The 17,653-nt window shown below is 43.2% G+C and overlaps 1 protein-coding gene across 12 annotated transcripts; it reads left to right on the top strand.

The window, feature by feature from the left end:
* The first annotated feature begins 35 nt into the window (after positions 1-35).
* On the top strand, positions 36-17,243 carry apold1b (apolipoprotein L domain containing 1b). 12 transcript variants are annotated; one of them, XM_011487685.4, is made up of 20 exons: positions 36-454; positions 537-602; positions 683-736; positions 802-864; positions 5,682-5,741; positions 9,032-9,091; positions 9,192-9,257; positions 9,327-9,389; positions 9,479-9,550; positions 10,458-10,520; positions 10,604-10,651; positions 10,726-10,794; positions 12,213-12,278; positions 12,355-12,402; positions 12,485-12,526; positions 14,155-14,232; positions 14,319-14,358; positions 15,686-15,728; positions 15,795-16,209; positions 16,317-17,243. In XM_011487685.4, the coding sequence occupies exons 1-20, from the start codon at positions 398-400 to the stop codon at positions 16,791-16,793; spliced, it is 1,950 nt and encodes a 649-aa protein (XP_011485987.1). In that variant the 5' UTR covers positions 36-397; the 3' UTR covers positions 16,794-17,243. The 12 variants fall into 12 exon arrangements, with proteins under 12 accessions (XP_011485987.1, XP_078792469.1, XP_078792467.1 ...); XM_078936343.1 differs by having other exon boundaries at positions 37-454; positions 10,461-10,520; XM_078936341.1 differs by having other exon boundaries at positions 86-454; positions 686-736.
* Positions 17,244-17,653: the final 410 nt, after the last annotated feature.

Raw genomic sequence — 17,653 nt, 5'->3', positions numbered from 1 at the left:
GGATGAAAAGAAGTGCTGAGAAGGGTGGATGCTTTTGGGTGTAGCCGGAGAACGCTGGCTGACATGTGAGGATCCGACAGGACCCGCCTCTGACCTGGTTCCGCCCGAAAGGGGAAGCAGAAACAAACACAAGTCGTTTGTTTCCTCCTGTTTTGCTCAGTCAGGAGGACCGTCGCAGTTTTTTCACTTTCAAAAACTGCGCAGAAGTTTCCAGAACGGGTCCAGAGGTGTTTCGAACCCAAACGGACGGTTTTGCTTGCATTCTCAAACTTTCCAAACTTCTTCACATAAGCAGTTCAGGACGCCGGAACTTCCCCGGACTTCCTGTTCATGTATGCCGGTCAGAGCAGCGAGCTGTTAGTTTGGTTTGTCCTCACTTGTCTGTCCGTCTGTTAGCATGAACATGTTCAGGAAAGTCCCGACCCCCGCGGACCCCTCTGGGATCAGCAAAGAGGTGAGGAGAGGCAGGGCAGACTTGTTGCCCCGCTTGCAGGCACGCGCATGCGTGTTAAACCAAAGTTCTCTGCGCTTCTCAGGAGCCGCGGAATCCCTGCAAATCCGGACGGGACGCGCCGGAGACGGAAACGAGCGTCACTTCAAAGGTGAGCAGCGGGTGCGCGCGCGTGACTCTTCTGAAAATAGCGACAGAAAGTTTCTTAAGTGCTCGTGCTCGTTCCAACAGCAGAAGTCTGGTCTGATGAGAGCTGTGGATTACATGAACCCGCTGAACCTGAAGGTACTGACACATCCGCCGCTCTGCCTCACCTTTATGACGTCATTACAGTCTCCTCACCCCCGCAGGTCGGCCCCTTCTCCGTCAGCAAAGCCTCATCCTCCGAGTCAGTGGACGAAGGGTCTACACAGGTGACGTCACAAACGCGAACCTCATGGTCTCATTGGACCCATAATGTTTAATAACCTGAAAAAGAGGAATTTTTGTTTGTCCTTGACATTGTTGTAATGGTGGACAGGTGAGGTGCTTTGACCATAACAGTGATGACTGTTGCATATTTGCTGTTATATTAGCAGAAGATGTTCCAAAGGAGTCATATTTCCTGTCATGCTTCTCCCTCAGGCCTTCACACATGTCAGGAGTTATTCTGAGCAGATAATCGCTAACAATCATTCCTTTTTCTATGAGAAGGAAACCAGTTAAAGGACAAGATGGGGGAGATATTCATAAACAGATCTGAGAATATCTGCACATTGAGATGTGTGACAGAAAGAACTACAAATAGATGATCTTTGAAGGTGCATTGGCTATGAAGGGTATATAGCAGGGGTGTCAAACTCATTTTCACTGAGGGCCACTTTAGCACAGTGGTTGTCCTCAAAGGGCCAGATATAACTTATACATGTAACTAAATGTAATGAAAAATAAATGTAATTACTCCTTAATGTTAAATAACTCATTACTTTTTTATTATAACTTTTTAAAGTGACAATTACAGTTGCCTAGAAAACATGTGTTTTCTTGTTACTCTAGCATAAATCCTTTTAAATTTGATTCTGTCAGCTTAGGTTATATGGACAGTGTTTAAGTCCTAATGTGTTGTTACCCAATCGGATATTTCAAATCAGATTCCCCCTAGATATGAATAAATGCACACCAATTTTTATTTTAATAACTTAAAAACTTTTATGCTCTGGCGGGCCACATAAAATGACATGGAGGGCCACATTTGGCCCCCGGGCCTTGAGTTTGACACATGTGCTATATAGGCTACACCTGGTTGACTGAAACTGAGAAGTGCAGGGATTATGTATTTTCTCAATGTCTTCAGTCTGTTCTAGAAACTGTTCCATCCAAAGACATTGAACTGACAGAATAGAAAAGGGGCATTCAGCCACCCCCCCCCCCCAAAAAAAAGGACAAAAAGCTGTGAAATTCAAGAAATGAGGAGAGTCTGGAAGTGCCCTTAAGTGCAATGTTTTTAGCAACAAACAAATCTGGTTGGTCATTGTCAATCAGTTATTTGTAGAGCACATGTAAAAAGCAGAGGCAACCAAAGTGCTGAACATAAAATCAAATGTAAAATTAATAACATAAACAAGCTGGCCCACTAGATCTGCCCGCTGGAGTTAAACGCCATGGGTAAAAGAATGAGTTTTAAAGAAACTGACTTAAAATCACTGAGGGAACTGGCAGACTTCACAGAAAAGGCGAGAGAATTACATAGAGAGAATGAGGTCCCGGATGCACGTGGCTGAAAGGAGCTCCCTCAGTAGGGGGGCTGGGTGCTCCCATAGAGGTAGGGTGAGAAGCTCGGTCACCTGGAGAGAGCTGGGAGTAGAACTGCTGCTCCTCCGCGTCTATAGGTGGCAGCTGAGGAGGCTCGGGCATCTGGACGCCTCCCTACATTAACAGCAAACATTTTCGCGCCAAATTCACGTCAACTGTTTCTCTTAGGACGCTCTTCGAATTCGCTGCTCGACACTTGTCCAAAAATGTGTTCATGAACTTGACCCTCCCGCCATGTGTGGGAGGAGCTACTGTCAAAAGTGTTTAGCGTCATTGCTACATGGAAGCATTGTCTTTATACAGGGCTGCCAACTTTTCATAAAACCTTCGAGTGAGGCTGTGCGGAAGAAAAGTCACTCTATACCGCGGCAAGACAAGTGCAGTTTTGGCAAAGTGTGATGGTGAAATAAAGCACCACACGGTAAAAAATACACAGATTAATTGAAAAGTAATACAAAAATAAAAAAGGTATTAAAGAGCGACCATCGATTGTATAGGAGAACTGGATTGAGTGAGTTTGACATCACCCATAGAAAATGATTTACTTCCGGCTCCAACCAAATGAAGTCAATTCAGTCGCCATTTTCCACAATACAGACGCCGCCATGTGGAGCCAAATAAGGTTATCGAGCAGCAATTGGTCCGAGTTGATCTGATTTAACTTTTTTTTTTTAAATTCAACCTTTCTATGGCAACTCCATATCAGGAGTGAGCTTGTTGGAAATGTTCACCCCTACCACTGAAAGTGGGCTCAACGTTCGAGGAGGGGGCCAGTAGGCACCACACGCTTTTTACTGAGGCATCTGATTGGCCAGTCTAAAACTTGTGATTAAGGAAAAAATTCATGAAAAGAAACTAGGATTAGCAAGAAGATGTTAAAAGAAAAAAGGGATTATAGAAAGAATGGTTATTCTGACGAATAAAATGACTGAGAATAGCTGTTCATTTCTCTATAGCAGTCTATGGGATTATGGTTCCTGGGACGACCAGGTACTTCCTATAACACAAGGGGGGCAGGATCACTGTCCAGTTCTCCTATACAGTCAATGAGAGCAACACCTAAATGAATCAACATTATTAACCCAACAAACAAACTAAACTACATACTCATATAGAGACAAGACACAAGGCATTTAGCAAAAATAAGTTTCAAACTCTGTGTGTCTTTGATCTGGATGGTAACCTTTTTTTAAGATTTGAGATTTTCAGGGGATGACTTTCATTTCAAACATGTCTCAAGACCTGCTGTTTTCATTTTCATTATTAATGATAAAGTTCCATCAGGGCCAAGCTGTTCCTGCTCTTGGTTTTGTTCAGGCCCGCTTTATATTTGAGTGGAGCAGCACCAGAACCCGCTTTACAATCCACAAGCCACCAGTCTTGGTCCTGCAACCTGTAAGAAATAAATCCCTTACAAAGAAGCATTTACTTTTTTTGGTTTGATTATTTTCCTTTTTAAAGAAGAGTATATTATTATTATTATTATGTTATTCTGATCCCATCCATCGTCTGATTAGTTCCAGGATAACATGAAGAAACTCCAGGCTTGCTTTCTAAAAGTTAATAAATGTAAAAAGAGCCAAATGAGCCAAGGTTTTTGTTGGTACTTTTGAAATGAAGTGATCCAAAAGATGGGGCTCCCTCCAAAGAGTCCTAAATCCCATCTCTATAAGGATAACGTGGAATCAGAAAATCAGAGTGCAGTTTGTGTGGTCATTCTGCGCGCACCTTCCATTTGTGTGCGATCAGAGCCAGTGCGCGCACTTGCTAACTAGACAATGACAACATCCTTACAAAGACTTTACGATACACTGACAACACACACAACAATCGCACATTTGATGTCCCTTAAAGTGGCCCAACGAGCCACAAGAGAACAGAAAGACACACCTTAAGATGCCGCTGCACTTGTCTGCATTGTGGACCCACCACACACCAAGAACTATGGCTTTAACAGCCAGTGTTTCTGCACTGCTCACAGAAATACATACATAGAAAATGTGAAATCAGAATAGATGGACTCTTGTTGATGTTCATATCATGAATGTTAACACTCTCTCTAACTAGCTTTCAGCCCCTCACAACCCCAACCTAACATTATCATTCCAACAAAAATGGCGATCAATACTGGGGCTATCCAACCTTACAGTTTTGAGCCTGATTCCAGCTCAGATGAGGAAAACAGAAACTTACACGGATCTAGTAGGCTACAAGTGGATTCATCAGAATGGAGCAGAGCAGGGACGTTATAGTTTGGAGTAGTAGCTTCTAAGTCACACCTACAAGCTATTTCCAACAAAGTTTTTTTATATGCTCTTGATTCACAGGAATTTGAATAAAGAACTACTTAGAAATGCAGTTTTAAACCTAATTTTCTTTAGATATTTCTATGAGAAATATTTTAAATGAACATGTTAGGGCTGCACGGTGGCGCAGTGGTTAGCGCTCTTGCCTCACAGCAAGAAGGCCCCCGGTTCAAGTCCCGGCTGGGGGACATGAAAAACACAACATCAATGGGGGCCCTTTCTGTGTGGAGTTTGCATGTTCTCCCTGTGCATGCATGGGTTTTCTCCGGGATCTCCGGCTTCCTCCCACCGTCCAAAAACATGCTGCATAGGTTGATTGGCAACTCTAAATTGTCCATAGGTGTGAGAGTGAGTGGATGTGTGATTGAGGATATTCTACCCTGCGACAGAATGGGGGCCAGTCCAGGGCATCCCTTGCCTACACCCAAGTGGCCAGAATAGGCTCCGGCAACCCCGTGACCCCGAAAGGGAATAAACGGTAAAGAAGATGAATGAATGAACATGTTGAAAACAACAATTATTTGGATTGGAGTGGGTCTTAAGAAAAATAAAATCATTTTTTTAACAGAACAGAAATTACTTCAATGAACATTTAAACTATAAAACAACCGCAGTTTAAACATATTTAAAATCAAAATGAATTAATAACTGTAGATTCTCATATCAAACAGGTCCTCTAGCATTAATAAGGGAGAAAAGTAAGATCTCTCCACAATACCTTTTTCCTCTGTACATGGAATTCTGACACAGGATTGAAAACTGTAAGATCACAGTAAAACCTTCTGTTTTTGTCAGCAGAAGTCTTTCCTTAAACTCTTATTAACCCCAATCATAAGATCAATAAAAAACACCCAGATACATTTCTGTTTGCTAAAGAGACCATGCAAAATTACAGGAACTAACAGATGCTGTAGCATTCATCATGACGAATACAAATATTGAGGTTTTAGCTTGGTAGTCAGTTAGAATCTTTAAGAGTCTGGGCAGAGTGTCCTAAGGGACCACCCAGATCTTCTTTAAGGCTATGATAGCACGACTCTGGAAAAAGTTCATGAAAACCATTCAAAGCGCCTGAAATTTAAGTGTGCTGCTCTGTTCTTTGTCTCGGTCTCCCCTGCTGGTTTCTCTCTCAGGTGTGTAGAACTCCATCTTCAGAGTCGCTGCAGCAGAAGAAAGCTTCAAGCTCAGCTCAGGTATGAGCGTGTCAGACATTGAGCCTATAGTTTCCAGGGGGGTATTCCAAAAAGCAGGTTATGTGAGTTACCACGGTAAGTTTGAGGCTAAGGAAGCAGATAACCTTGGCTTTCGGTTCCAAAAATGGAGGTATGTTTCAGGATATGTCAAGTTGCCATAACAACTCATGCTCTGAACATAACCTGGTCTGGAGCAGGTTTAGTTGAAGGTTAGTTTGTTTTCAGAGAGGTGAAGCAGCATGGCGTGTCCATTTGAAGATGATTTAGTGGATGAAAAAGCTCAGATAATACTTTTTCCACAATGAGAGGGTGATAAGACCACATATGGATGTTGGAAAAATAAACTTTTTTACATTGTTGATCTAACTTAATTATTTGCTTTAGTTAAGATAAATCAATTCTTTTTAGTTAAGTCAGGTTAAAAATAACACGTAGTTATCAGACATTTATTTTACTTTCATTTAAATTAATTCAATTAAGTAGGTGTAACTTTGGTGCTGCTGTTAGATCGGCACCGCAAGGGATTGTGGGATATCATTCCCTTTGCCTGTCTGGACGGATTTGGGTTTAAGTGTGGCTTTTTGACCAAAAGTGTTCAGTTGTTTAGCTGTTTCACTGTGTTTTGCCAAGTTATTTGTCCTTTTATGTTTAATTCTTTCTGCACCATGAATGAGAAGGAGGAAGAGGAGGATGAGTTTATTTAGCACCACTAGTGCCACCATATATGGCACAAGAGCTGAAGTTAAAGTCAGATTCATGATAATTAAATGCATAGTATATTTTGGAAATTGACACTGTAATATTTATTTTAATGATAAAAAAATGAGAAAATCTCCAGCCTCTAACTTAGACATATGAGAGTTCAAGAACTACAATAAATTAAGATGGAAAAACATTTAATTGAATTGGAACAATATGACATTTAGTTAAATATGTAAATTAGAGTTGTATAAACAACTGTTGAGTGAGATAGACATAAGAAATTAGGTTGAATAAATTTAACTCAATTACTTGTTACCAATGGAATCTAGGGTTGGGCGATGTCCTTTAAGTTGGCAGTTGATGATGTTTGCAGTAAACCATCGGGATGGACAATGATATTGTCGGGGGGGTATTTTAAATTTTTCGTTGTTTCCGCTCCTGCACTCGATTAGTCAAGTGGACCGGTGGACGGAGCGACCGTGTCTCTGAGCAGAGCAGTCGGACTTTGTGTTTGAGGGGAAGGGAGGATGCTTTGTTATGTGTGCGCTTTGTGTGGGAGACTTTGGACTGCGATCCGTCCCGCAGGTCTAGGTGAACGGGCGACCGAACTCGGGAGAACCGGGTCTTCCGGTAAAAGTGTGTGTCCGGACAGAGCTTGGACCGTCAGCTCACACAGCGGCTTTGGGGCAGTGTGAGCTTTTCAAACCAGAAATGCTCCTCGGTCCTTAGAAACCGTTCAAACAATCACGTGGATTTGTGTTTGCAGTCGTGTCCCGACAAAATAAAGGCAGATGTTATTCCCACATATTTACATGCAGCCAAGATGCAGATTGTGGCATTTCCCGCATGGATTTTATGCTCATCAAAGCATTTTTTCTGGCTCCGTTCTTCAACAGAAAAAGCACTGACCACACGGGTTAAGATTAAAATAAGCGAACAGGCGCTTCATAATAACCATAACATTAATAAAAGCCCGTTTAGAAGATCACCTCATTTATTACCGAGCTGTCAGATATCTATGTATGTCGCCTCTCAGCAGAACTAATTCGCTCTTCCGGTATTTCAAACACTACTGCGCATGTGCAAATGATTTATTCCGATTGAAAGTGTGACACATGTGAACGTTTGTTCTAATCGGAAAAAGTTTTTCTGGGCCCATGTACACCATTGATCCGATCAAGATATTTTGCACATGTAACCGCGGCTTATGCTGTTGACTTGCAGCGTTGAGTTGCAGACTTGCAGACCCAGCCTTTATTGTCACTGTGCACATGTACAATTTGCATCATACGCGTATACAATGAAATGAAAAAAGCTGCTCACTATTCAGTACTTGCATGCATAGAAAATAATTTCACAGAATAATAGAATAATAAAATAATTTCACAAAATGAAGAATACAATATACCAAGTACCAGAAATAAATTTACAAAGGTGCAAAATGTGAAATAGAAAATAGAAATTTCCACAGAGAGGTAGTAGTTATAAACAAACAAAAAACAGTTCTGCCCATGATGGCAGAGGTATATTGCACTTACTATATTGCACAATGATGGGAACATATTGCACATAATGAGATGGTGTTGACATGATGAGATGAGCATAATGAAAGAGGGAGACATGGGGGTGGAGCTGTCAGTGCATGTGGGAGTTCAGGATGGTTATGGCTTTGGGGAAAAAACTGTTTTTAAGGCGGTTTGTCCTTGATCTGATGCACCTGTAGCGCCTTCCTGAGGGCAACAGGTCAAACAGTCCAGAGCCAGGGTGGGAACTGTCTTTTATGATCTTCCCGGCTCTGCTAAGACAGCGGGAAGAGTAGATGTCTGACAGGGTGGGGAGGGGGGAGCCGACAATCCTCTGAGCTGCTTTGACCACCCTCTGCAGTCTCTTCCTGTCCACCATGGTGCAGCTGCCGTACCACATTGTAATACAGGACGTCAGAAGGCATTCAATGGACGTACGGTAGAAGGTTGTCAGCAGGCTGGGGTCCAGATTGTGCTTCCTGAGGACCCGCAGAAAGTGGAGTCTCTGCTGATCCTTCTTGATGACGTCTGTAATGTTTTCTGTCCAGGAGATGTTGTTGGACAATACACCTCCCAGAAACCTGAAGGTGTGGACCCTCTCCACACGCTCTCCAAGCAGAAACTCTTTCTTTTGCCGATGATGCAGCTGTATTACTTTTTTTATGGACTTATAATCTTCATACGACTTCATTAAAATCTCCGACTCCGTCTCACTGAAGTATAGCGCTCTCTTTTGATCTCCACACGTTTCCATGGTGACTCCAGAAATCGGAGATCCATTGAGAATGCCTTTATGTGCCTGCCGTGCACGTGCATTAACCCAGGGTTACCAAGTCCAGCGTAATTACGCCAACTCATATCCGGTCTTTTGGAACCGACAAACCCAGAGTAAGCAAGTTCAGGTGGATTTCAGCCAGAGTTCAGTCTTAAAGTCAGGCTAGTTTAAACATGCTTCCTGGAATACGTCCCAGTATGTGTGAGTGTTTGTTTCCTTTCACACACATGTTGGGAGTGTCTCTGAGAGCAGATTAATCTGAATTTGTCCTGTACTTTAATTTCTTGAAGAACCCGGGGATGATGAGAGGAGCCCTGCAGAAGGTGAACCCCTTCAAGTCTTCTGCTCAGGTGCTGATCTGGAGGGTTTTTTTCTGGAAGCAGCTTCAGTTTCAGGGATGTCAGAGAAACTTCACTGAACAGCTTTTGCTTTGATGTCTTGACGGTGCAGAAGGATGCTTCAGGAGAAGATGCTGCACATCCACATGCAAGTGAAGAAGACCTCAGCACCAAACGGGTGAGCCGGTCTGGCTCTGAGTAAACTGTTCCTATGCTGTGTGAATCATCGTTCTTGTGTCTCTTTTAGAACCCAGGAGGGATAACCAGCATGATCCAGAAGGTCAACCCCTTCAGGTCTTCTCAGCCAAAGGTGCCTTGCTGATGGCAGCCTCCTGCTGCTCTGTACATTGACGGGGGAGGAGGTGAGTCTTCATCCTCGTGCTGCTTCTCCTCCTTCAGGATGCTGAGTTTGGTGAGCGCCCACCCCGTGGTGAAGCAGACGAGGCCGTTGTTCCGGTGAAGGAGACGGCTGTATGTGACTCAGAGAACCACACACACTTTTCTTTCCAAACTGACAGAACAATAATGCTAGAATGCCAAAAGTCAATAATCTTTTTTATTCCTTGGAAAAAAAGAGTTTTAATCCTGAACATTGGGGGCGTCCATCTCCAGGCCTGAAGGACCCCCTTGTTCTTGTGTGATCCCCTGGATCCGGTGTGCTCTGTGAGGCAGGAAGATAGAGAGAAAGCAGCACAGTGGGCTAAGGGGACAGCAGTTCCACCCCGGTCCCCCTCACACTGAAAGATTGAATGATAATTCCAGCACTTTGCAGAAGATGGCGCCAAAGCGGCAATTTTCAATTTCTTACTTTACTATTTTGTCAATGTTTGTTTTTCCTGTAATACAATTTAAAAAAGAGCACAAATCCCTTTTTTTATTTCTCTTTTTAATGTGTCTTTTTTTGAAAACTCATAAAATGCAAATCTTTTTTGTGCATATTTATTTTTTAATTCCTGAGTCACAAACATTTACATAAATGAATATTATTTTTCCAAATGTCCTTCAGAGGTTTCTCCTCCATGCAAAAGTATAACTGAACTAAAAGTTAGGTTTAGCCCAAACTACCATAGAACCTCCTCTGTGCTTCTCAGCTGAGCTCAGTCAGAATTAAGCACTCCAAGTTTTTCTTTTAGAGATTTTATTAGTTTTAATAGGCGTCAGCAGCAAATATGAGCAGCAGTAACAGGAAGTTTTTTGTTTGTTTTATTCCCAGGATTCCACGTTGCTGTTTGGATCAGTACTTGAAGTTTTTGTTTTTACCACCAGATGGGGCCAAAGCAGCACTTTTCAACTTCCTGCTGTGGTTTGCTCCTGTGGTTCTTCACCTGCTGTAAATACAGACATTCATACGTTTGTTTTGTGTTGTTGTTTTTTTTAGCAGAACCCTGGAAGTCTGAAAGGAATGATCCAGAAGGTTAACCCCTTCAGGTCCCACACACAGGTATCCTCCAAACCCTTCTGTCTTCTGCTAGCTGCAGGCGTGTGACTGTATGAGGACTAAAGGGCTCTTCTTTTGTGGTGCAGGTGGCAGAAACCGAGACGGACTCTGCAGCCCCCCTGGACTCGCCTCAGGTGAGGACCAGTGCCCGTCTGCGCATTACATCACAGTCTCTGGACTTTGGTTCTGATTTCTGTCCCACCTGAAGGATCCAGATGTTCAGACTGAGAAGCTGGAGAGCTCTGGAAGCGTTGATGACAACTCCAAAGAAAGATATGTAAGACTTCCCGCACATGTGGATTAATGAAGACTTTCAGAAACAAAGGCTGCAGGGGGAAAAGCTGCAGAGTTTCAGCAGTCAGTCAGTTAGTGCTGCTTCAGGGTTTAAGAGAAGAAGTCATTTTTAAATTCAGAGTTGCTGGTTCAAAGCAGCATCTGCCCTCATCTCAGGTGAGTCGACCTCACATCCTCCATCAGCTGAGCAGAGAGCTTCTGATCTTAACACAATCACAGGTGATCAGGTTAACCCAGGGGTGGGTAAACTACAGCCTGGGGGGCATTTGCAGTTTGCTAAACTATTTATTATAAGCAGGTAGAGACAAACTGGAATAAATGATGTTAATAACCCGTATTAATGTTTTATTTTCCCTATGATTCTGGTGTGATGGTAGACTACAAATACATTGACCTTTGATTAGGTGCAGAAAGTTACTCTGCATTCAAGTGGCGTTGGAAGATTTTTGTGTTTTCCAAGCCAGTCATTTTTCCGATCATTCCAACAGCACACGAACGCAGCATTTCTCTCATATTAAGATTTTTCCCAGAGGGACATGAACCCGTTAGTGCAATTTGCACTAAAATGAAAACAAAAGCAGCAGTTTTGAAAGAAAAACACCAAAATATTCTGTTTTAAAATTTTCAATCATTTTTTCCGTCATATTCCATGATATTTCTTTCTCTTATGACACTCCACCCATCTGGTCCAGGTTCAGCCCTTCTGTCAAATTTTAGAACTCTTTGTGGCCCACAAGTCAACACTCCCCCCCCCCCCGGTTTCACCCAAGCACTGATGACAAGCATTATCCATTCATAGAAATCACAGATATAGAACTCATAAAATTAAATAAATAAATAAAATAAAAATGTTTTTTGTGTGTTTTTACCTTAAAAAAAATCTGCGGTTTAATTCAGTTTTTACTTGGAAGTCTTTATGCCTGCAGTAAAAAGCACAAAACTACAAAACAGAATAAATAAGTCATTTTGTTGCATTTTTCTTTTTTAAGGAACGTGACATTTTTCTAAATGAACCAAAGATTTCCTCGTATCTGCTGTCAGTTTGCTTTCATTCTTTTTATCCAAAGGCAGTTTATTCTCCCTGAATGTTTGATGACTTTCGGTGAGATGAGCCTCTAAATCAGATCAAAAGCCAAATGAAAACTGTTTGAAAGGAGAAAAATATTTTGAGCAAACACAGAAACCTGAGCAGGAACTCGTCTGCTGGTTTTATGTCACTTGGCAGCTCATTAAAGGGCTGTCATCAAACTTAAGGAATGCAGTTCGATCGAAACGATGGCGAGCATGTGATCACGCAAAGGTTCATGTTCACTGGAAACTGTTTGTTTGGGGGTGGGGGTGCAGTGTGGAGACAGATCCGGGTTTCCATGGTTGTCACTGACTTTTTTGTGTTCTCCTCAGTCTGTCTGGTACGTCGATGCTGACCTCGGCGCCCCCATACAGACCAAGGCCCCCACGAAAAAGAAGGTCCGTCTGTCAGACCTGAGTCTCAATCAGCTCAAAGCCTGCATGGTTTTAGTCATCTCTGTCTTATTTTCTACAGTTCATTATGAAGATTCTCCCCATGTCCTTGTTTGGGTTGGGAGCAGAGGTACGACCTCCGCGGGTTGAATTTCCCCGCCGTTATTTTGAGATTTTCCCCTTTTTGAGTCTTTTTCTCCTGTTTCCTGCAGAGTTCTGCAAATGCGTCCCAGGACTCCCAGAGTCTGCAGCAGGTGGGTCATCCTGTAGCTAAACGTGCACAACAAGGGAGAGCATTAAAAACTCTGCAGTTACGCAGCTACATGCTGACTGAAACAGGCCAATTTCTAACCAATCCAAAAACGTTCTGCTCAGCTTCTCCAGTCCTAAAGTCAGAAACCTGAATTCCTTCCATAAATGAACTTTCTAGCACATTCTTGCATCTCCGCTGTATTTCTAAAACTTGTCACCTTTTGCTTTCTTAGTGAAGGGATTACACTGATCTATGTAACCTCTTGATCCTTTAAACAGGCTGTTATTAGACACATAAAACACTCTGACTATTGGAATAATCTGGACTAAACTGGATTATGACATCATCATCTTTAAAAAGGGATTTTCTTTGTGCTTTTTATGTAGACAGCTTCAGTGTGAACGACCATATTTTTCGGGCTATAAGTCACTCCAGAAAATATGTCACAGCGGCAAATGCATAAGAAAGAAGAAATAAATCTTATACAAGTCGCATTTTGAGAGAACAGTCTGTCTCTTCTAAAACAACTCCTATAAGCCCGGCGTGAAGCTACGTTCACACCAAACGCCATTTACGTCAAATTGCTGCTGGACGCTTCTCCAAAAATATGTTCATAAATGTGATGCGTGTGGGAGGAGCTACGGTTACCGTTTTAGCCTCCTGACTGCATGGAAACTTTGACGTGTATCTCATTCACGATGCATGGAAAACATGAATAACGTTGAGAAATCCAGCTTTTTTATCTTGAACACTTGAATTCAGCCTCCTGCGGTTTTTGAATACACCTCTAGTGGTTGTTGTGGGGAAAAAAATAACAAAAATTCAGCCTATTTATGTTTTAAAAATCCACAGACGTTGCTTTTGAGTTTAAGGCGCACCCCTGGACAAAAGGTGCTAAAAAATTGCGACAGGTACTAAAAAAATACTGTAGCTCTTTATTTAGTGAATTGATGGATTAACCTGATCAAATAAAGATTTTAGTTGGTTAGTATTCTTCATTGTAACCAGACGACCTCTCCCCTGCCTTGACCTTTGTTAACCCTGCATGCTCTAAGGTTAACTTTTCTTCCTCTGCGTTTCTTGGCAGGACGTCCCGTCCCGTCACGCTCTGTTGACTCAGCAGAGGCCTCTTATCTGCTGCCTAACATAACCAAAATCTCCTTTCTAATCTGCAACAAGATAAAAACAAAACAAATCTGTGAGCCTCGCGTCTGTGTTTTTTTTTATCACAATAATGTGAAAACAACCTGACGACATACTTTTACAAAACCAACTCTCTCTTCCAAGTGTGTGATAAGGCGTGTTTGATCAACTTTATTCCGGCTGAGCCGGTTTCTCATCTCGGTTTACAAACATCTTCCAGCTTTATTTGAGAGTTGTTTTTCGGCTCACAGAAGACAAAAGCTCCAATTAACTATTTCAACACCAAGTAAAAGCTGTCTCTCTGAGAGTTTTCTATTTCAGGGTTCTCATGTAACGTTTACACTTCCATGTTCTTGTTCCCTCATCCAAAGAGTTAAGAGAAGTATCTGTTCCATAAGCGTTGCCTGAATAGACGTTGATCCCACCATGGGGGGAGGGGGCAGCTGGGGGCTTACGCTGCATGATCATTGGCTTGTGTTCAATCAGGAGGCCGTTGAAGTTCAGACGCTGCAGCTAGCAGAGGTGCCGGTGCCCGGGGAGCCATCACAGCTGGACCCCCTCGAGGTGCATTTGTCTGTTTTCACAGTTCTGCAGGACTCGTTTGTATGCCAGAGCTGCATGTTAACCCCAGTGAGGCTATTCATTCACAGGATGAAGAGGGCCTGTGGGCGTGGTGGAGAAACGTGGAGGGTATGCCAGTCTCTTACAGGTCCACTCACATCTGTCAGTCTGTAAAAGTCTAAATCTGGATCTAGAGGGGTTCTCCTAGTCTGGCTGTTCCTGGTTCATCCTCACATTGTCCGTCATCATACCCCTGGCCTGAGCGTAGACCCCCCCCATGCTGTAGAAGGCTGTATGCCTTACTCTAAATGTAAAAACTAAACGGAACCAAATGTTGCAGTTCTTCAAATAACCACTGACAGGTGGGGGCCATTTGCAATTGACTCCAATTAATAAAAAACAACAAAAAGTCCAAATCCCAATTAAATGTGGAGTTTAGGATCAAAAGTATTTGTGTTTCAGTGTTTTGGTCATTAATACAGTGGTGGTGAACTTTTTAGTCGAGCGTTTCAATTATATTTGAACTCACATTTTTGCAATAATTAGGGTAGCTTTCTTTGACTGACTATGACTCCTAGGTGTACTCAACGAGATTTGTAATGATTCTGTCCAATCTGCCATATTTGTCTTGTTGATGTGGTCCATTCAGAATGCTCTGATCGATGTCAGAGGCATGGACTGTATGAGAGAACTGTACTGAGTGACCCCCTCCCCTGTCGCGCTCCAATCAGAAAGTCCTATAGAGTCAGAATGACTATATAATGACTCTGATCCCTTTTTAACATGCTCTGGATAATACAATTATTTTATTGCAAGTTATTCAAGTTATAAACGAACCATCGGATGCCTCCACAAAAGCTTGTGGTCTCACGTCCAACATTCAAAACATTTGACACATTTCATGTTGCTATAGAAATGTTGACTTGGACCGACTTGGACCATTCACTGCTTACTGACAACATCTGGCTCCAACATGGCGGCGTTCTTATAGCAAAAAAAAGGCGACTGAATTGACTTCAATTGGCTGGAGTTGGAAGTAAACAGTTTTCTATGGATGACATCACACTCGTTTGGTCCACTTCTATTAAACGGTAAATGGGGTGATGTCATTGGTATCCTGTCAATGTTAAACCTCCTAAGACCTGGCGTCCACATTCGTGGACATCACATTTTGGCTTAATTCGGCTAAACTGAACCAACCATACATGTCTGGATGGTTGGTTCAAGAATGAGCTCGGGTCTTTAGAGCTTAAGGGAGAATGGCGCCCACAGATTGAGTCCACTGTACTGTTCTCTGTAGCACCTCTGCGAGCCGGCCTCGGCAGGGTTCACTTTAAGAGCAGAGCCCAGAACTCTGACTGGACTCTGGTACAGACTGTGGGGTGTGGGTGTGGCCTTAAGACTCACTAATGTCCAGCTGTGACTTGTCATCTCTAAATGTGTGTTTACATGTTAGGTTGGGATAAGTGGAATGAAGCAAACCCAAATGAAGATGAAGAGTACGTATGTCATTTTGTCTCCATGTAGACGTTCCGGTTTGGTACCAACATGTGCTTTGTCCTTAGAGTGGTGGAGGAAGCTGCTGACAGAGTCTTCATGGCAGCTCGGCTCTTCGTGCGCCTCTTCAACAAGCACGGCGCCTCGCTCCAGCAGCGAATCCTGGAGCTCCTGTCTGTGGCCGACTCTGCTGACAACTTCCATAAGCGAACGGTAACAGCCAGTGTCGGCGGCGGGGTGGCCAGCGTGGCGGGCTCGGTCACCACTATCACGGGCCTCATTTTGGCTCCCTTCACTGCCGGGACGTCGCTCATCGTCACGGCAGTTGGCATCGGTATCGCCACTGCAGGCGGAGTCACGTCTGCTTCTGCCAACATCACAGATACGGTCCATTCTAAGACGGACCGCAAGAGGGTGGAGCAGATGATCAAAGACTACGAAAAGGAGATGAAGGACATCAAAGAGTGCCTGGAGTTTCTGGAGGTGAGCCGCTGTTTGGTGGAAGTTGCAAACTAGAAGTGAACAGTAATTATTTCTTAACTCTATGAACCAAGGTTTCTCTGTTTCTGTCAACCATTTCTCCTTAACAGGAAGGGATGGAGACTCTGGAGGAGTGGAACTTTGAGAAATACGCAGAGAGCATCTCAGAGAAGCACCTGAATCAGAACGTCAAACATGTGATGAAGGAAGGCGGCAGAGCCGGCAAGGCTCTGGCCGTCAACGCCGAGTCTCTGATCAGCACCGTGCAGGTCCTCAGCGTGGCCGGCGGAGCCGCCAAAGCCGCTCAGGCCATCAGCGTCACCACTGGAGTCATGTCAGGCCTCTTCCTGGCGCTGGACGTCTTCTTCCTGGCAAAGGATTCCATGGAGCTGAAGAAGGGAGCCAAGACGGAGTTCGCCACCAAGATCCGAGCGGTTTGTAAGGATCTACAGGATGGACTGCTGGAGCTGAACCGCGTCAAGGAGCAGCTGCAGAAAACAATGGATGGGATTGAGGTGAAGGTGGAGGTGGAGGATGAGGAGATGCTGAAGGCTGACCTGAAGAAGCTCATTGAACTTAAAGAATAAAGGACAGCTGCTACCAAATGTCAGTAAAGAGCTCCAGTCTGAAGATGAATCATAGTTTCTGTACAGAGAAATGACTATTTTATGTAGTTTTTAAAGATAAATCCAAAGTAATAATATTTATACTTTGTTTTATTTGACCTTTTGCACAAAAACGTTTCTTGTATCTGTTTGTGTTTTACTTCCTGTCCTGCCTGCTGAGCTTTTGCAATCCTGCAGCCTGATACCCAGCAGAGAGAGGCAGAGCAGCTGAACGGAGGCTGACCTGAAGCCGAGCGAGACGTGATCAACGTGTGCGCACGGAAAAATGCAGAAAGACGACGACTGGAATTTACCTGCTGCAGTTTAACATCTGATCTGAGATGCATGCTTGTTTCATTAACCAAAATCTGATAAGAGTGACGAGAAATGAAACTTATTCTAATCTGGGAGTAAAAGGAAGTGTTCAATTTACATTTTTGGGACGTGCATGTTATTCAAACTGACACCATAACATGCAAAACTAGGAAAAACGTCAGAAAAAATAATGTGACCCAAGGCTAAAACACTCACTTTTCTTGAAGTGGCTGTTTGTAGCAAAGAAGATGCCGTAAACCATAAATTTTCCATTTCTGCTGTTTGGAGGTCAGACCTGCCTGATTATCTGGGGGAAATTTTAAAACTCTATTATGTAATGTTTCAGTTTTAGCCTGCATGACGGACTGACCTGACCAAGGTCATGTGACGTGGTCACCAGAGAGAGCTGGAGAATCAGCTCAGAGAAATATTAGACACCTTATGGAGAGTTTTTGAAGGAATCGCATGAAAATCATAGACGCTCAATGTTCTAGCAGACTAAAGACGAAGATGAACTCCTGAGTAAG

Source organism: Oryzias latipes, chromosome 18, assembly GCF_053564925.1.
Source record: "Oryzias latipes strain Hd-rR chromosome 18, Olatipes_Hd-rR_3.1".
NCBI lineage: Eukaryota > Metazoa > Chordata > Actinopteri > Beloniformes > Adrianichthyidae > Oryzias > Oryzias latipes.
This window is presented reverse-complemented; position numbering and strand designations above follow the sequence as displayed.

Coding starts and splice junctions, on each gene's coding strand:
- apold1b (XM_078936338.1), top strand. CDS start 398: ATGAACATGTTCAGGAAAGTCCCGACCCCCGCGGACCCCTCTGGGATC. Junction 865..5,681: donor TGGACGAAGGGTCTACACAG/GTGACGTCACAA, acceptor TTTCTCTCTCAG/GTGTGTAGAACTCCATCTTC. Junction 14,359..15,685: donor GTGGTGGAGAAACGTGGAGG/GTATGCCAGTCT, acceptor TTTACATGTTAG/GTTGGGATAAGTGGAATGAA.